Source organism: Suillus discolor, assembly GCF_016758755.1.
Source record: "Suillus discolor strain FC423 chromosome Unknown F5147scaffold_50, whole genome shotgun sequence".
Taxonomy (NCBI): domain Eukaryota; kingdom Fungi; phylum Basidiomycota; class Agaricomycetes; order Boletales; family Suillaceae; genus Suillus; species Suillus discolor.
Genome location: NW_024541297.1, coordinates 221,135 through 241,124, shown reverse-complemented (window position 1 = coordinate 241,124; position 19,990 = coordinate 221,135). Strand labels below are relative to the sequence as shown.

At 44.0% G+C, this 19,990-nt stretch overlaps 5 protein-coding genes across 5 annotated transcripts; 3 read left to right on the top strand and 2 right to left on the bottom strand.

Annotated features, from left to right (window-relative positions):
* Positions 1-610: 610 nt before the first annotated feature.
* On the top strand, positions 611-1,611 carry F5147DRAFT_746960 (CSNK1A1 protein; the record flags this gene model as incomplete). Its single annotated transcript, XM_041439900.1, has 5 exons — positions 611-722; positions 753-907; positions 958-1,113; positions 1,189-1,438; positions 1,472-1,611. The coding sequence occupies 5 exons, from the start codon at positions 611-613 to the stop codon at positions 1,609-1,611; spliced, it is 813 nt and encodes a 270-aa protein (XP_041289939.1).
* A 3,311-nt stretch (positions 1,612-4,922) lies between these two features.
* On the bottom strand, positions 4,923-5,447 carry F5147DRAFT_581531 (uncharacterized protein; the record flags this gene model as incomplete). Its single annotated transcript, XM_041431601.1, has 1 exon — positions 4,923-5,447. A coding segment is annotated over one exon (525 nt), but the record flags the coding sequence as incomplete, so codon positions are not given.
* Positions 5,448-5,693: 246 nt separating this feature from the next.
* Positions 5,694-5,885, bottom strand: F5147DRAFT_553905 (uncharacterized protein; the record flags this gene model as incomplete). The annotated part of the gene is made up of 1 exon (XM_041430462.1): positions 5,694-5,885. A coding segment is annotated over one exon (192 nt), but the record flags the coding sequence as incomplete, so codon positions are not given.
* Positions 5,886-8,562: 2,677 nt separating this feature from the next.
* Positions 8,563-11,728, top strand: F5147DRAFT_776611 (uncharacterized protein; the record flags this gene model as incomplete). The annotated part of the gene is made up of 3 exons (XM_041441878.1): positions 8,563-9,264; positions 9,788-11,093; positions 11,148-11,728. The coding sequence occupies 3 exons, from the start codon at positions 8,563-8,565 to the stop codon at positions 11,726-11,728; spliced, it is 2,589 nt and encodes an 862-aa protein (XP_041289936.1).
* Positions 11,729-12,245: 517 nt separating this feature from the next.
* On the top strand, positions 12,246-13,728 carry F5147DRAFT_655252 (uncharacterized protein; the record flags this gene model as incomplete). Its single annotated transcript, XM_041433955.1, has 3 exons — positions 12,246-12,465; positions 12,641-13,134; positions 13,477-13,728. The coding sequence occupies 3 exons, from the start codon at positions 12,246-12,248 to the stop codon at positions 13,726-13,728; spliced, it is 966 nt and encodes a 321-aa protein (XP_041289935.1).
* Positions 13,729-19,990: the final 6,262 nt, after the last annotated feature.

Below are 19,990 nucleotides of genomic sequence, written 5' to 3'. Positions count from 1 at the left end.
TGTTGGAAGGTCCTAGATCCAAGAGTAGAAGACTTAAGATGTGTTGTTGCATGAGCTATGAAGCATTTTGCAACTCTCTACCATTTTGCAACTCTGGCCCAACAATAGTAGTGGTCTTGTTAATTTGACAAACATCACATGCATGTGATGAAGTGTGATGCTGTGTGGATAAGTGTCACAAAGGCATGCTAGTGCCAAACACATGCTGAAGTAGTAATGCCATAGCTCAGTTCCGGTCCGCTCAGGCTTGGTCTTGTCCAGTTTACTAATAATTTGGCTGACCCAATGCAAACTGAGTCACTGATTTGAATTTAATGTGGTTTGCTAGTCACATGAACCCAATTAAACCAGCTTCAGCCCAAAAAATTGAGAACTACAGCTTAAGCCAGCTCAAGCTGGCTTGCAAACATGGCATCTGGTCCAAAGTTCTCTCACAGTCTCACTCAGTGATGCTTTTTATTCATTGGATCCATTGTTATATTTTTGTTACTCTTATATGATGAATAAGGTCCTCATTTGAGTTGATGGCAGATTCAGGCTTGGCGATGTTTTGGGATCCAGCTCATATGATATGTTTTTCACATACCAACTTCATTTTCATTCAGATTCAATGTATGGATCCCAACATTTAGCTGTCATGTACCATGCACAAAACATCATTACCAGTGACATAGTCGCTGTTAAACTTGAACCCATAATTGACAGGTCATCTTCTGTACAGCGTGAATATTATATTTTGAAATGACTTGAAGGTGGAGTTGGAATTCCCTGTGCCCTTTGGTTCAGCAGAGAGTCGACATATCACACTTTAGTTCTTGACCTCCTCGGGTCATTGCTGCACAGTCTTTTCCTTGCACATAATCACAAATTCTCCCTTCACACTTTTGTCGACTTAGCGGACCAGTTGGTCAGTCAGTTTGTCGTAGGGCCACTGCAGATAGGCTAACCCATTCACAGCTCTCATGTCTTGAGTACATCCACTCACACAATTATGTCCATGGTGACATCAAACCGCAGAATGTTATGGTGGGTCTCCATGATTTGAGGCACACTGCCTTTATCATCGATTTTGGCATCACAAAGGAATACTGTGACACTTCAACCAGACTTTATGTACCATTCCATCATAATTGATGTCTCACTGGCAATCCTGCCTTTGCCTCAATAAACAATCACTTAGGAGTCGAGCCAGGTCATTGTGATGATCTCGAGTCACTCACATACATGCTGATCTATTTCTTGCATGGGTCTCTCCAATGGTTAACCAGTGACCATGAGAAGCTATCTAGCTCTTCTATGCTTGAGCACAAAGCAAACACTACCATTGAAGTTCTATGCCATGGTATTCCTGTTGAGTTTGTGACTTTGCTTATCTACACATGCTCTCTCGCATTCTCAGAGGACCTGGACTATGACCACCTTTGTTCATTGATTCATGGTATTCGTGCTACATTTTCTGTATCAACAACAGACTTGCTAGATTTCAGCCAGTCCAGTGATCCTGTCACAATGGTCACATGTTCCCCTCCGTTCTCCAGTGAATGCTTGGTAGCTGAGGCAGTGACCCCATGCCTGCTGAAGGTAATGCCTCCTTGTAGAACTCATATGTGAGTATTCCATTTTATTTTCCCACTTGTGGAATGAAGCTAAGATCGATTGTCTGCAAGCTTATGTCTGTGTAATGGCTTCCTGCCATGTGAAATTACTTCAACACCACATCAGAAAAAAGGGACTGGTCACTAGATTGTGACACTCTGGTGAAATTATATGTTCTCTTTACATACATGTATATATATTACCAGTGCTGTAGCCTGTAGGTCTGACAAAGCTGTATAGTTACATTATGCCAATGGAAATTGTTCTCCTTCCTAAATTTCCTGATTCCCATGGTAGAAGCCTCTTCACCATGCTGCACACAGTGCAGGCCTTCAAGCTGCACAACTCCCATGAAGGAGTCATCATGATTGACTGCTGAATCATAGACCTTATATTGCATTCTATCAACATACAGGCTCCAACATGCCACTGCCTTTTCCCTGGGTGTCATTCAACTGATCAGCCAATTGATAAAGGTACTTCCTTTCACCTGATTGATTGTGCAGTGTTATGGATACATCATGGCTCAGAGATTATTCTAATGGTATTTTTTGATAGAGATCTGGAGTCTGGAACATCTGGCTACCATTGTTACAACTGGGATAGGTTGAGCCTTTCTAAGCTGAATGGCTTGTCATCTAGTGGTCTTGCTGGACAGAAGGATGTTCATCAGCCTCGTAATAAGGTGGGTTCTACCAATGTATATGGTAAGACAATAGTCTCATTATATAACCGGGCTGGCAGTGTAGCACTTGGATCAGTGTTGGGTTCGTATCCTGCCAAACTCATAGGTATCTCACATTATACTCCTCAACACTCCTTTTACCTTCTGAGTTGCCCGAAGGTCGTCCGTCCAAATCCGAGGCCTGTATACACTTCTGATCCTCCATACCATGTCCCATCCGTGCCTGTTTGACTTCGCTGGTGTGTTTTTACCTTGTTCATCTGTTATTGATTATGTCTTAGGGGCACATATCTTATTGGCCCATCGAAACCATTGATTAATACATATAGCAACACACCTCGCATGTTATTACATGCATATCTCTGTAGCGGCTCGCCTCGAGTCTTATTACATTTCAGATGGCTTATCTCGCTACTGTTTTCACCTATGCAGTTTCTGGACTTTCACGCTGTAGGATATAATCTGCCTTGCTAGCTACTCAGACTTCACTTCACTTTCCCTGCTATGAGTCATAGTCAGTAGAGTCACTTTTGGATAGTCGTACTTCGCGCAATCGATCTTTGTTCATTCAGAACGATTGTTTGGCCTGACCGCTGCCATTTCGTACTTCGCTGTCTCTAAGTTTTTTCGATAGACTTTGCCTAGTTATACTTCGACACACCCGCTGTACTTCTCTCAGAACCTTTGCTGTTCATCAAAAGCTCATCGGATGCTTCACACAACCTTGGACCTTCATTTCTTGATGTTGGACCACCTTCAGACCACTTCGGATGAGTACTTTGGTACTTCAGATACATCCTCAGAACACTGAGTGCACTCTTGGTAACTTTCCCTTCTCTCACCTTCGATCTTAACAAGATATCCCTTGCATTATATCAAGGAGCATTTCTATAGGCAGTCTCTTTGGGATGAACATCTCACTCACACATTGAGTTCTAAGGTAACAACATTTGTAGCGCCCACATAGAATCAACTCTTTACAACTGGAGCCCACCGTGAGGGACTCCATTAAGATCGGAGAACAAGAGCTTCAGAAGAATCCTCGCCACATTCTCTAATCCATTGATTTTCCACAAGAAGACTTCATCACAGAAGTGAACATTCCCAGACCATCGCAACTTCCTTCGCAAGTATCTTCCAAATTGTCTATCCTGCAACAGCTTTCTCCAAATTCACCCGACTCTATGTTACTTCTCAAAACTCAGGAAGAAGAAGACACCCACACTACACTAGCACTCCATTCCTTACTTTTAGATAGTCCATTGGAGTGGGCTATGCCCGAAGACTATGCTCTTGAAGGACAACAGAGACCTGAAGACTGCTACTGCATCCGATGGCTCTAATGACTCTCTCCTCATCTAAACCCGGCCCAAACACCACCAAACCCTCCTCTGCCCTCACCCTCTGCCTAGGGGTCCCCTACTCCATGTGCCCCCCTTTGAAAAACAGCGACGTCCTCGTCGCCCACCACTTCGTCCATTGTTGACACTTCTGCTGTTTCTTCCTCTTCTTCATCTTCTTTGTCCTCGTCTTCACTCTCTCTGTTCTGTTCTTCATCTATACACTGGTCTTGGCTGCTTCCGTTCTGATTTGAATCCTCGATTGTGTCACTATCTTCTTCGTTCTGCGACTGCGATTCCCTTCTTCTCTGTTCTTCAGCTAGTTTTGTGCCTTCCCTTGGGTGGAATGCTCTCAGGCGTTGTGCGTGGAATTCACCTGATAGCGGCTCACCATTGATTGTTTCCAGACGATATGAATTCCGTATCCATTCGACTATACGATGTGGAGGTGACCATTTCAGTATCACTTTGCGTCTCGCTTCGAGCGTGTTGTGTTGGCTGCTGTAAAAGTATTGAACAAGTTGTCCCGCTGCGAATATTACTTCCCTTGGTGAGCGAGCTAATACTCTTTTATCAAATATGGCCTTCCTCTTTATGGCGTGCTGAACTATAGCTTCATAGCCATCTAGATGCTGCTGTGCAACATATGCCATATGGACGTTGGCGTCTGACAGTCATAGCGCTGAAGTGCAGTTAGCTAAATCGGTTCGTGGCATGTTGATTACTTGGCCTAGTAGTAACTCCTTTGGCGAAAACTTTAATGCTGGTAGTATGCGGTGATTCAATGCTACTACTGCTTCTTCCAGGTGGTCTGGCCATGTCCCCAGTAGCTTATCCCATGAGATCACTTTGTAATCATCTTCGCCAAGATTTGGTGCGCACAGTCTCTTGAGCACGTGTAGCAAAATCTTATTCATGCCTTCTACCAGTCCATTGACCCATGGTGAGTATGCTGCTACAATATGAGTTTTGCAGGACCACTTAGCGCAATAATTTCGAACTTCTTCGTTATTAAAGTGCCTTCCTCCATCGCTCATGAAGGTCTCTGACGATGTGAAGTTATAGAATATGTTGGATAAGCTATTGATCGTCGTGTGTGCCATTCCTGCTGATTTGTATTTGAAGACCCAGACGTGTTGTGAGAACGTGTCGAGGTAAACTCCTAGCGTGTGATACCCTCGTGCTTTTGGAAGGGTCAGATAGTCGCCGACTAGCAGTTCAAATGGGTGTCTGTGGGTGATTGGTTCTAAAAGTGAGTGTAGGTGTTGTGTTCCGAAGTTTTTACACTTGGTGCAGTTTCCTATCGCCTCTAGAATTGATGTGTCAAGTCCAGCACTATAAATCTGATCTGTTAGTGTGATCTTGATGGCATCTCTTCCCCAGTGTCCTTTGTTCTCATGCTGTTCTTTGGCTAATTGTTTCGCTTCCTCCTTGGTAATACACTCCACCTTACTGCGAGCTCGCACTGCTGTTCCTCGTAAATGCCATAACTTACCGTCCTCTATTAGGTATTGCGATGCTTGGTGCATTGCTCGTTTCCGATCGCGTAAGGGTCTTGTCGTGTTCATTCCTAATATTGATTCTACGACTTCTAGAAAAACAGGTTCGTTAGCAAATCTTTCTTGTAACAGACTTACTGGTTTCTGCCGAGTCATTGAGTCGGTGAGTAGGATGTCGTTGGTTAGTCCAGAGTTTGCTTCCCAATCCTCGCTCACTGTCCATTCGCTTCTGTTGTTTAGCCCGGCATCTCTTGGCTGTCCTTCCCATTGTCGGCTTAACCCATCTGCAATAACATTTAGTTTGCCTGGAACATGGCGTACATTCATGATTTTGTGTGCTATGATTCCGTCTCTCCACCTTGTGTGCGCCACATTGAGCTGGTCACTCATCAAAATGTCTCGCAGGGCCTGACAATCTGTTTCTATTTCTGTGGGAAACCCCCAGATAATATCTGCGAATTTGTCGAGTCCGAACTTCAGTGCCATGAACTCAAGAATAAAAGGTTTGTACTTCTGTTCTGCTCTCAATGTGCGCTTGGATGCAAAACCAATGGGGAGCAGGTGCTCTACCCATTTACCCGATGGTTTTTGTAGCCTTACATGCTGGCTTAGTACGGCTGCAAATCCTTCCTGGCACCCATCTGAAGTGACTATGAAGTTTGACCCGTCGTACTTTGGTGCTTGTAGAATGGGTCTCGCCACTAGAGCTGCTTTTAGATCTAGGAATGCTGCTGTGTGCACTTCTGTCCATCGTTCATTGAGCTTGAAGTCTTGTAAAGTGCATTGGTACGTATTCTTCGAGTACGGTATCTTGAGCGGTGCTGCTTTGACTAAGTCTCGTAATGGTCCTTCTTGTCGGGCGTATGCCTGTATCAAGTCTCGGAAGTGGCTCGTTAGTCCCAAGAAAGACTCTAAATTAAGTGCATCAGCGGGTTGCTTCCAATTGACAATAGCGGTGAGCTTCTCTAAGTCTGGTTGGATGCCCTTTGGTCCTACTGTAGCTCCTGCGAATGTGGTCTCTGTCATGAATAGACGACATTTTGTTGGGGATAGCGACAGCTTGCATTCTCGGCACCATTGGAAGATCTGTTCTAATTTTCCTAGCATTCCATTGAACATGTTATCTGCGCATCCTCCGTCGTCTACGAAGAGCTCCATCATACTGTTTGCTAGTAGGTTGTGTAGGTGGTTAGCTGTCATTTCACAAATGTCGATGGTGCTCCTGTGAGGCCCATTGGCATCCGTTTATACCAGAAGTATCCTCTTCCTTTGATGTAAAACACCATGTACGGTCTTGATTCCTGCGGTATTTCAACAGTGTAGAATCCTGAAGCGAAGTCAAACACTGAGACATACCTATGTCCACTTAAATGTTGTTGTTTTGCTCGTATATCTCCTTGGGGCATTGGTGCAATCACTGTATGCTTATTTACCTCATTGAAATTCTGACATATGTGCCATTTTTGTGGACCTGGCTGCTCTGGTGGTTCCTCTGCGACGATGTCTCGTTCTGGCAACGTGAATGCTGGTGGCTTCCCGTGTTGCGTACATTGCTTGTTGACCTGATACTGTAGCTCCTCGAGTGTCAGTCCTCCTTGTTCGTGCACTTTTTGCGCAAGAACCGTCATGGTGCAACACTTGACCACCTCCGGAGGCGCCTTTTCCACAATACCCGCTGCTAACATCTCGTCGATCTTGTTATGTAGGAACTGAGTTTGAGGTGGCATTAGAGCTTTCTGGTGGACTCTGATGCAGAATGTAGCGTCTTGAGTCGATGTTCTGCTCCAGGAACCAGCAATACTTCTGACAATGAACACGCAAAAATGTCAGCATAATGGGAAATAAGTTCTTTCACCTTTTCTCATTCTTCAGGACTGAGGTCTTCTCCGATTTGTACTGATTTTACAATGTACGCCACCCTTTTTGGATTTTTGGGGTCCATGATTCTTGTAAAGGTTTTCGTGTCGTTGTTGGGGAAGTCTGCTGAGATGGCGTCCTGTGATGCTCCGTCGTCGTCGTCTGGTGGTTCTGTCGATGTATTCCTTTTGGTTGTGTTGGCTTTGTTCTGATTGGTGATGGTTGTCAAGATCCCATTTCCTGTTATATAGACTGTATCAGTTTCATATTTGTGTATAGCTTTAAATCACTGTAGCATCGGTTTCACGAGTAAGAACTTCCATCCTCCTCCACTATCGAAGACTTCGAACTCTCCCTGCGTATTGACTCCCGCTATCGTGACCTTGCCTTTCCATGTTCCTTTCGGTGGAACTAGTGTTCCGTTGGCCATTCTTAATCTCTTGACTGACACTTTCCAGTTTCCTAAGCGATGTTTGACACTGTCGAAGACCATTATGCACATTGTGCTGATCATTGTGCCCTCGTCGAAGAGCACTTTGACTCGTACTACTTCTCCTTTCGGTCCCGCAAACAATACATAGTGCAAGAAGGGTTGGCAACTATGGTGTGTTCTTTCCTCGTCCACCGAATACAGATCAATAACATTGCATTGTTCGCTAGCAGGCTGCATAACAACATGGTTTGTACGATGAGCGTGTTTGACGGGGAAGGTGTGTTGGTCCTCGCGTGTCTCCTCCTTGCACACAAGGACTGATTGTCCAGACAAATGAGGTGCTAAGTGTTTTCGGGTTGTTCAGCTATCCTCTATGCCAACGACCTGCTCCCATTTCCCTGGTCTAAAGCTTCTTCTATCACGAAGTTTACTTGGGGGGCTGTGGCTCTGTTAAACGTGCCAAGGATTCGAGTGCAGGTGCTGCGCCATATACTTTCATTCTTTGGTAACTGATCATCTGTTGGGATGGGGCACCTTGGTCCGATGTGTCTGTGCGTACCACATCTAAAGCATTCACCTGAGCACACTTGCGCTGTTCCTGGAGTTAGCAGGAAAGGTGTTTTTTCTGTGCACCTAGCTCCTTCTCCCCACTTCGCTGCCCACTGCCTTAACTGTTCTCCGTATGCTGTGTGTCCCCCATCTGCATGGTGTTGTAGTTCGTTGATGTGGGTGTGTAATACATCTTTCTCTTCCTGCGTGGGTGGCTGTCCTCTAGGATATTGGTTGGGCATTGATTGGTTGGCTGCTACATAGCGCATTGCTCTTCGAGGTGTCGTGACGTTTGGGGATGCGTTTCCCATGGTTCTTGTGGGTACTGTTGCTTTTGGAGCTAGGGTGTTAGTTCCAATCGTCGTTTGTTGCATCTGTAAACATAACACTTCGATAGGGTCTTGTCGATTTTCCAATCGTGCGATGTGTGTGTTCTGCACTCTCTCCACCTCTTTCCTCTCCTTTACTCTCTTTGCCTTCTCCTGCAGGGTGTCGATATTGACGTCCTTGATCTCTTTTAGGAATGTGTCCCAGTCTGCAGGTGCTGCTGATGTTAGGTCTCTAAGTGCTCATGGGAGCGCTTCACGAACTGGTAGAATTAGAATGGATACATTTTTGACTCCTGCGTCCTTCACGAGTGTCTTTAACTTGTTGTGGAACTGGATGTGCGCCCATGTTGCGATCCCTGCTACTGTGACTCGTTCCCCAACTTCTTCCTCTTTGAATCACAGCTCTAGTAAGTCCTTCTGGTACTCTCTCTGTGTCTTGCCTGCGACAACTATCGCTGGCCATTTCGCTAGGAATGCTGCTTTGGCTTGCGCCCGTGTAGCTTTCTGCGATGGGCCTAGGCCTGTCCACCACACATCTGCATCTGAGCCTGCAGAGATGAACGTGCCAAGCAGCAAGGTCATTATCGCTTCATCTGTGATGTGGTTGACAGCGATGTACACTTCGAGGCTTCATATAAAATTAGCTGAGTTTTCGTCGTCGTGTCCATGGAACAAGGATGGGGAGTTTGCTGACGTTGTTGACATTCTGGCTTTAATTGTCTGTGCTTGCTTTGGTATAGTGGTGGGTTTTACACTAGGCTTCATTGACACTACTGGTGGCTGCGCTGATGGGACGTTTCGAGTGCTTGATTCTCTAGGGATGGATAGTGGTATGCCTGTGTCCCACTGGAAAGCTGGGAGGAGTATTGTGTTTGGTTCTGGTGCTTCGGGTAATGAATCTTCATCATCCTCTCTTAAGTACCTGCTGTCTTCACGATCCGAGACTTCACGATTCTCTGATTCTTCTTCGTCTGCCGTAAGCTGCTGTTCATTAGTCTCCGGTGTGTCGAGAGGCAATGACTCTGACGAGGCGAACATGCTGCTCGAATTCTCGGTGTCCGAGAGGGCTTTGGGTAGGAACTTGCCTCCTGGCCCTCTAGGTCATAGATTCTTTTTCTTAGACAGTTTGGCTAGAGGGACTTGTTCGTTGTCAGTATACTTTCTCAGTTTATGAATAAAAATGCTATGCTCTGCAATGTGTTCTTCTTGTGTTTCTTGTGTTTGACTAGTCAGCTCGTCTACTCGTATATTCCATGAGGCTTCTAATTTCTGCATCTGAACTCTAGACTCTGCGGGGAAGACCAAAATGTGAAGCTTTTTGGTCGAGGCAAACTCGCTCTGTTTACCAGTTGGAGTGGGCTATGCCCAAAGACTATGCTCTCAAAGGACAACAAAGACCTGAAGACTGCTACTGCATCCAATGGCTCTAATGACTCTCTCCTTGGCTAAACCAGGCCCAAACACCACCAAAACCTCCTCTGCCCTCACCCTCTGCCTAGGGGTCCCCTACTCCACCATTATTGGAGACCCGCAAAACCCTTCCTTTGGAATTTCCCCACACTCCTTCACCAGACAACCCTTTCTTAGCCGCAACTCTGTTACTTCTCACACCTTCCCCCAGACAATGTGTAGCCACACTCCCTTCGTTTTCTGGACCTAGATTACCTGCTCTTCAGATCCTGTCGCTTTCCGCAAAACCGTCACAAGTCCCGCTGACCGCACCCATCTCATTACCACTTCCGCAAATCGCACCTGTCCAAATGTCTACTTCAACCTACAGAATGCCTCTCCATGGCACCAATGCCACACCTAAGTTTGACGGCACCACAACTCGTCTTCTTGCATTCCTAGAAGATGTTAGCCTACTTGGCAACCATGCAAGCTTAGGCAATGAAGCGCACATCAAGGCCGCAATCTGCTATGCCCCCATCGAAGAATCCAAGACATGGGAAATGCTTGACGAAGCTGCAGGAACAAGTTGGAAGAAGTTCTATGATGCACTTAAGCTCCTGTACCCAGGATGCGAGGGCGATCACCATTACACTCAGAATGACTTGGAAAACCTCTGCGCAAAACAGTTGCATATCACTATTCACATGCACGACGAGTTTGGAGTGTACTATCAGAGTTTCTTGAAGCTCTCTAAGTTCTTGATAATGAAGAAGAAGCTTGCTGAGCTTGAATGCAACAAGCTGTTTTTGGATGGTATTCATGAGACCACTAACACTATCATTCGCAGGCATTTAGAGATTAAAATGGTAGATCATCATTCGGACGAACCATATCTGATGGACCAGGTGTACACCACAGCAGTATTCTTGCTATCCAGAACCATGGTGGTTGTTACAACCAGTGTCGCATCTCCTTTGCCAAGACAACTGACCCACACCACAACAATGACAATGGTTACAACATCAGCACCAGCAGCGCAACCCTCTGTAACAGTAATGCAGCCTTCCGGTGGCATTGTTGTGAAAAAGGAATACAACCTGCAGAGTACACTGTACGAGTGCTATTTTTGTGGAGGTAAGAACCATATCGCGAAATGGTGTAATGTGCATCAGGAGTATATCTCCAGCGGAAAGATTATTGAGAATGAGGGAAAAGTATACATGCCTGATAGTAGTGGAATCCCCGGATCTCAGGAAGACAGATACTTTAAGCAGTGGATAGACAAATATGTGGGTCAGACACCGGTAACCAGAGCTAACACTATTCAGGTACAAGCCAAACTGTATTACTGCGCCGCACTCAACATCGAGATCATTGCAGAAATTGATTCATCAGCATTCCTGCACACCTGCAGTGAAACCATAGAAGATGAGGAAGAGCAAGACCATTTGGAGAGGATCTGACAAGCCAATGAGGAATACGTCGCGTTCACCGCCAAGTGTGCGAGAAGGTCAAACAAGGGTAAGACTGCGAGATTCGAAGGCATTGAAGTACCGCTGCATCCAAAACCAGGTCCATTGTCAAAAGTCACGGAACAAGTGGAAGAGATTGTGTCTCCAGAGGTAAGAGAAGCCAAGGCCAAGAAGGTACCCAATCCCGGAACAGTAGTTGTCAAACCGGCAATGAAGGCAACAACCGCAACTTCAGTTGCACCAGTTGCATCAACATTGATGGCTACCCTGGCAACCCAGACTGCGCAATATCACTATGCATTTCCGCTGGAAGACAGGGAAGCAGAAAAATGTGTTATGGACAGAATCCTGAACATGGACGTCAATGTTCCCATCTGGGACCTCACCGCATCATCGTCGGACATTCGGAAAGCATTGAAAGACCTGACAACATCGAAACATGTCATGGTAGGTATGGTATCAGTCAATGAACTCAGCAGCCTGCCCCAGATGGAACAATTCCTGAAGGGGTGGGACAAGCATATGAAAAGGGCTAATGACGGATGCATTGTCGCCAACCACTTTAAAGCATTATGAACGATCCAAGGTACTACGACTGGGGGCTGGGTACTTACCTGTGTCCTCGATCAAGGTGCCAAGGTGATAGTAATGCCACAGTTGGTATGGTGCAGTCTTGGAGGCATCCCACTCCACTTGGATTACCAGATGACCATGGAATCGGTCAATACATTGGGAGTTATGGAAAACTTCCCAATAGATTTCAGAGCCGGGGAAATGCTGTTTCAAATCCAGATTGTCCTGGTCGCCACTTTTGATGTTCTTCTTGGCAGACCATTTAAATTTGAAGTTATGTGCCCATCTTTATGTTAGTTTAAATCTCAAATATTTTCTTTGCATTTCATACTACTTATATTCTAAGTAAGTTCGAGGCATGAGAATGCACCTAGAATGAGGTCTATGTGGTGACACAGCATTTCGAGTTTTCCCACCCTTCTTGCTTTGTACTATCACATAGTACTTGCAAGTCCTCTACTACTCGACTACACTCGTTTTGTTGCTTCTGCTTTATCACATTCTCCATATTGAATTAATCATGCCTAGAATGCGCAATGATCCAAACTTCAATATTTGTCCGGACTATGCTACAGACACTTTTGCTAACACATGTGCTCATCTCGTCAACAACAATACCACCGAAGAACAAGCCATTCAATTTCTCAGAAATATTTGGGAGACTAACAATGATGCAGACAAAGTAGCATGGCAGTGTCAATTAGAAGATGAAATGAAAGGAATGTGCACACCGCGATCAGGTAGAAAAGGAAGAATGAGAAAGACTAGAATTAGCTCGAGTCAAAGAATAGGAAATGGCTCGCAAAGAAGAAAGGAAGAAGAATAAACACAAATTCACCCCAATCTTAGTGGCAGGTATCCCAGATGACCTGGCTGTCACTCTGTGTTCCTACACTCTCTGAAAGTTAGACAAAGGTGAATACATGGAACTTTGGTATTTCACCAATGACAGCCTGGACAAAGCGAGTACCAAGAAGACTATTGACGATGACGCAATGATCCTGTCAACATCAGTGGATGGATTGACTGCATGGGTCTCATCAGCATCTACACAGAGCGCACGTGCTGTCATCAACAACAAAAACTTGCCTTTCAAGGAGTTTTGTCAAGCCTGCCCTCGGTTTTTAACTGCAATAGATGAAGCAGACTGGCCAGTGGATAGGATCAGAATGATGGCACTCTTTTGGAGGAACATCCAAGTTCACAAATTTCGTTCCTTAAGGGATCCGATCGCACAGAAGGCTCTGCTTGCCTATCAGGCAGAGCAATGCAAGTGTTGGCACGTTGCCGTAAAAACATCAGTAGGACCCTACAACTTATCTCTCATCAATGAGAAAGTCCTAGAGGCCACAAGGGAGAGAGTCTATTGGGAAGAGCAAGACAAAAGAGACAATGCTCAAGATTATAGGGTCAGTGTCATTTAGTTCAACCAACGAATATGCGCTCATCATTTTATCCTTCTGGTGATACATTTAATTATCGCATCATAACAATATGCCACACGCCCTATGCCACATGCCCCATGCCACACACTTCATGCCATGCACTCCATGCCACATGCTTCTTGCCACACACCACATGCCACAATGCTAAAATACAGTTGGACCAATGCAATGTCTCTTCATTGAAGCAATATGACTTGAGGGACTCGCTCAAATGTCCTGCTTCCCATGAACATACCAGAAGGGGGAAGAGACAGCGACAGGATTTTTAGTCAAGCACAAGTAGAGGCGTCCTCTCTGCTTGTGCAGTATGTCTTGGATGAAATCCACACAGGATTATTGAATGCAAAGCAGCTCGGACATGGGATGACGCTCACAACACCATTTGTTCACAAATTGGCAGAGTGCTCACCATGCGAGACAACAAGCTCGTTTGCAGCAATTGGCAATGCGTCAACGGCTGCAATGAAGTCAACCACGATTGCAGGCACTTCTGCTCTGGTTGTGGCACATCCACTCATGGAGCTCACTCAAGCTTGTCCTCAAGCGCAGAAAGCTTAAGGCACTTACGCCCTACAACCCAGGAGCTTGGGAAGCGGAACTCATTTCAGTGGGACTCATTGACAGATGTGCACATATACCAGAAGGTCTTCATCGAGGATTCTATCTTAATATTCCTAGTATTAATTGCACTCAAAAACTGCCTAACAAAGACTCTATTATTACATATCAAGAGGAATTTTGTGCCATCGTACAAACTGAGCTTAAAAAAGGAAGATATGTTGGTCTGCTCATGGCTAACGATGTTGAGCAACTTATTGGTCCTTTTCAATCTTCCCCTTTCTCCATTATTCCCAAACCTGGACGACCTGGACAATATCGCATCATTCAAAACTATTCCTTCCCGCATATATCTTCAGCAGAATTCCCTAATCCATCAATCAGCTCGTACATTAATCTGGATAATTTCCCCAGTACTTGGGGCACTTTTCATGCACTCGCTCTCACAATCAGTCACTTACCACTGGGATCACAATTTGCCATCAGGGACATCTTGGAAGCTTACAGAACAACACTGATTCACTGGTCCCAATGGCCTGGATCAGTCATGTGAGTCTCAGAAGACCTTTTCTGCATTGACACTTGCATGTCCTTTGGGTTGCGCCCTTCAGCAGGAGCTTATGGCAACCTTGCGGATGTGGGTCTCGACCTGTTTAGGTCGAAAGGAATCAGGCCGGCATCGAGGTGGGTCGACGATCACCTGTTCATATGGATTCTTAAGGAACATATTGCAGCATACAATCAAAAAAGAAGGTTATGGCACAAGGAGATCATTAGAAGGGGTTGGCATCAAGACAAAGGAAGAGTATGGTTCGGAGGACACGTGTTCAATGATGGAACAACAAAGAGTTTGATGAGGATTGCTGATTCCCCATCAAGGACTTATCCAGTGCTTCACCAAGATTGAGCAAAGATGCTCTCTTCTCCTGCAACTTATCAGGCATCAACAAGGTCTCTCAAGACCTGGACATCCTGTGGGAGATTCTCAAGGACAAACAGTTTGCATGCACTAATCCCTATATTGGTTTCATTTGGAGTCTTGCTCATAACAAGGTCTTTTTGGCAGACAACAAGACATCTAAGTATCTCATGGCCATTAAAAGCTGGTGGGAATGTGTTGCACATGTTCTCCTCGACATCCAGCAGCTATACAGCAAGTTACTTCATACTACCCTCATGGTTCCCAGAGAATGCGCTGTAGAGATACAACAATTGCTGGACACTACACGAAGTAAGTGTTTAGCAATATAATAATGTGTTGTGGTCATGCACAGCCTAGTCTGCTATACTTGCAAGACAAGTGTGTTTGACCCGAGGGGTTAGCTGTTTGGAATAGATCTGTAGTTAGTGAATTGATATATGGTCAAAAGTCCGAGCGCGAGAAACAATGTCCGAAGGTATATCTATGATGTCCGATGCCAAAGTGACAGGTCCGATGTTTTCAGGTTAGTGGGGTTCGGGTTCAAGTTTAGCAGGTTAGTGGGAATCATGATAGCAAATGTCGGGAAAGTGAGCGGTATGCGGATTAATGATAATGATGGGTATTTCGGATAGAAAGAGCAGTAATATTCACAATGTCAACTAAGAACTATGAAATATCAGGTTTGACCACTAAGTATCAGGAAATGGCTCCCTACTACTTGGATAATGAGAATACTCATAGTCAGTCCAATATATATGTAAGTATGTAGAAATCCGGAATCCTATAGGTGAAAGTAGCGGCCGATGATTTTAGGTCCAAAATACATGTAAACTAACACGAGGTGCTGCAGACAATGGGCAAACATGTAATAGTGCTGCCTACAATGTGAGTAATGTGTGAAATAATCAACTATGCACCTAGTGGGGCTAGCAAGACATAACGGGACATGGATAGGACAAGTGCACAGGATTTTGGGTTGGCCGATGCGGCCAAAACATCGGGTCCACTAGTCAAAGTGTCGGGTTTGTGTCGGGTTGTGCAGGTTAGCGTCAGGTTACATTGGAAAGTGACGGGCATTGGACGTGTATCAGGAAATCAATGAATATGTGCTCAGCGCGAGCTCAAGTGCTACAGCATTGTAGGTATACAACACAGAGTGGGGCTATACAAAGATGGCTCCAAACTGATATCTTTATGTTGTGGTCTTGCACTGCCTATCTGCTATACTTGCGGGACAAGTGTGTTCAACCCAGGGGTCTGCAGTCTGGGAATAGTTTTGGGGGTCAGTGAGTGATGTGAGGTCAATAATCCGAGCATGGTGTCATGCATGGTATGTGATTCATACCATGTCAGTTATGAATAGAGAGTGATAAGGAAGGTATGAGAGACTGTCTAGCCCTCTATCACTGAGTTACCTCTTTGTTTTTCCTTTGATTCATTGTCTTATATTTTATTTCTCACTTTTCAGACTTGTTTTATCTTGTATTTTTATGAACATGTGACCTTCTGTTTATTTCTCATTGTTTATTTTTATTTGGCTTCTTTCAGCCACCAAGTTTTGTATCTCTATTTATCTCTGATTGTTTATTTTTATTTGGCTTCTTTCAGCCACCAGATTTTATTTGTCAGCACATCATGTGACTGGGGAATATTCTGGTTTGTAACATTATTTAAGCTGACTCAACATGATCAGTCATGGTTGGTCATGCTTTGTAAGTTCTTTGTAAGACACTGAACTTTGTTTGTAATGTACTTAGTAAGAAGGATGATTCAGCTCACCCAAAGGCTTGGTTTGTCAGCTTCTGCATGACCAATCCCTGAGAAGAGTCAGCACCTTTCTGTCATGCTTTGTAATTTCTTTGTAAGATTACACTGTATTTATAATGTATATTAGTAAAAGCTGATTCATCACCTGGTTTGTAAGCCACATTCTTACCAATCCATCTGACAGAATCATGCTTAGTAAGGGGATTCCAAAAGGTATAAAAGGACCCCATTTTCACCCATGAAATATAACTTCCCATTTTTCATTCTTCTCTCAAACCATGTGAGAGTATGTAAGAATAAAAGTGCAGGCAATGTGCCTTGAAGTAAGACTAAGACACATCATTATTCTATTCTAAAGTTGTATACTACCTTACAGGGGTTGACTATATAAGTTTTGTTATCGTTATTCTACTCTAGGTTATATACTACCTTACAGGGGTTGACTATATAACCATCAAACAGCTCTCATTCTAAAGCTTTACATGTATACATAAGACTCTCTCTTTCAATGGAAAGTGAGACACAAATCTAAGGATGACAAAGTTGAGACAGACTTTCATAGGTTGAAACACGACCTACTAGGGTGAAACAAACCTAACAAATTTATCCAGAACACAGAACATTCCACAACACTTTGTATAAAAGACTACACAAGAAGAGGACAACAAACTAAATCCTCCCAAGAACTCACCACATTACCTCCCATGAAGTAGAAAAGTTGGAGACCGTTGTAAAGAGTTGATTCTATGTGGGCGCTACAAATATGCTACCTTATGAACTCAATGTGCGAGTGTGATGTTTGTCCCAAAGAGACTGCCTATAGAAATGCTCCTTGATATAATGCAAGGGATATCTTGTTAAGATCGAAGATGAGAGAAGGAAAAGCTACCAAGAGTGCACTCGGTGTTCCGAGGATGTGTCCGAAGTACCGAAGTACTCATCTGAAGTGGTCCGAAGGTGGTCCGATGTCTAGAAACGAAGGTCCGAGGTTGCGTGAAGCGTCCGAAGAGCTTCCGATGAACAGCAAAGGTTCCGAGAGAAGTACGGCAGGTGTATCAAAGTATAAGACTCACAAAGTATAACTAAGCAAAGCCTATCGAAAGAACTTAGAGACAGCGAGATGCAAAATGGCAGCGGTGACATGCACAAAACCTGTTTTGTACATGAACATGGCAAATATCTGGCTTATAATACCTTTCATAATAGCCTATGGATCTACCCAGAATTTTCTATGCATCATCCATATTTTATTTAAGTATTCTTGGGTTCAAATTTGTTCAGTACTACTTAACGGTTTAAAATAATACTTATCCTTCTGACAGATTGCCTTCGAACTTGTAATTTGTCAATTAGTCAGCAGTTTCTCACACCTCCTAGAATTTTTTCACGCATTTTCATATATTCTAGGGTATGTTTTGTGTCATGTTCTGACATATTCACATACACGGGTTTTTCATTTTTACGGTACTGAGAGGAAAGTTTGAAAGACTTCAAACTTCATTACATAATCAGTCTCTTGTGACTTGGTGGCACATTATGACACACATGCAAAGCTTCATTATAACAAATATGCAAGACCAATATTATGGTATTTAACAAGTTAACATCAGACTGTGAGAATCTCAACAAAGTTTGAACACAGCCTGAGAGTACAGCATTCAGGCAGTGCAGAGGCAGTGTACATAGCTTTGTAGCACAGGTTAGCATAGCCACAGAGCACAGCCACTAATGTTGATTTGAAAGATTCTGGAATATTCTATCAGACAACACTGGAGTTTGGTGGAACAGTCTGGAAAATTCTATGACATTCTTTGAAACTTTAATAGTAGATTAGTAATCAGTAGCATAGCCACTAGTAGAATAGTATATAAGGGGCCCATTATCCCCTCTAATAGAGAGAGCTCCAATCCAAGTTACAGAGAGCCCATTTCCATATTATCTAAGCTTGAGTGTGAATAAGTGAGTGGAGAATAAGAAGAGTGTTCAGAGAGCTCTTTTTAAATTCTCTCCTCTAAGATACTAAGTGACATACTGAGTGAAATATTAAGTTATTTCATTCCACTTTTGACACTGTTTCCCATGACATACAGAAGCATATTTGAGGCCAACATTGAGCCATACTTTTTACACTAGCTGGTACACAGTTATCAGTCATCTAGTGCAGATATATTCCAGTTCTCTTTTAGACACAGGAAATCTATTCTGTGGGGAGAATATAGATATTTTCATCAGCAAGGGAAGACAAATAAGACTAACAGTCAGTCACTAATATTAAGAACTTGGCCCACTTAAGTCTGTCCTGTGTCACACTCATCGTATAGCGCTTGAGCAGCAGAGAGTAGGTTTCAAAGCCACGTATTAGTTTGGGCTGATCCGTGTTAGAGGCTTAGTTTGATCTCCAATTGGTTTGAGAAGATAGGGAGTATCGTTATAGCTCTGAGAATCATTGCATAAGTTATACATCTGTATTCATTGAAGTCGTAGCACTGCATTGCGCCAGTTATTGACTTTCTTTAGGATCATAGCACTGCATCAAGCCAGTTATTGATTCTGTTCCCCCTTTAGTCACTGTGTACTTCCTTTGAGAACTCAACACACTTTTCCCACAAACAACCACGTTATCAACCATTGGTATTTGTCTGAACCGTTGACCGTGGTAGGATACTGAAAATTGGTGATTTTACTGTTTTCACATCCTAGTAAGACAGCGGTCAGGCCAAACAATCATTCCGAATGAACAAAAGATCAATTGCACGAAGTACGACTATCCGAAAGTGACTCTACTAACTATGACTTGTAGCAGGGAAAGTGAAGTGAAGTGTGAGTAGCTAGCAAGGCAGATTATATCCTACAGCGTGAAAGTCCAGAAACTGCGTAGGCGAAACCAGTAGTGAGATAAGACATCCGAAATGTAATAAGACTCAAGGCAAGCCGCTACAGAGATATGCATGTAATAAGGCACAAGGTGTGTTGTTATACATATAACTGATGGGCCGACAACATATGTGCCCCTAGACATAATCAATAACAGATAACCAAGTGAAAAACGCACCAGCGAAGTCAAACAAACATGGACGGGACATGGTACGGAGGATCAGAACTGTATACAGGCCTCAGAAATGGACAGACGACCTTCAGATGACTGGACGAGCGCACGGAACTCTCGGAAGGTAAATGGAGTGTCGAGGAATATGAGTGTGGGATACCTATGGAATTGGCAGGATACGAGCCCAACGCCGATCCGAGTGCTACACCGTGGACTTAAGGACTGGCAAGAAGTCTTCACGTGTATAATTGTGTTGTCATTATACACAACTTTCATATAAGACCCTTAAGTAACAAGACAGTGGGAAACAATGTCCGAAGGTATAATTACGATGTCTGATGCAAAAGCGTCAGGTCCGATGTTTTTCTGGTTTTGGGTTATCAGGTTCGGTTTCAGGGTATCGGAAACTAATAGTGACACGATAGCGAGCATTGGGAAAGCGAGCGGTGTGCGCAATAATAACGATGACTGATACGGACGGTGAAGGAACGATGATATTCGCAATGTCAACTAAGAACTACGAAATA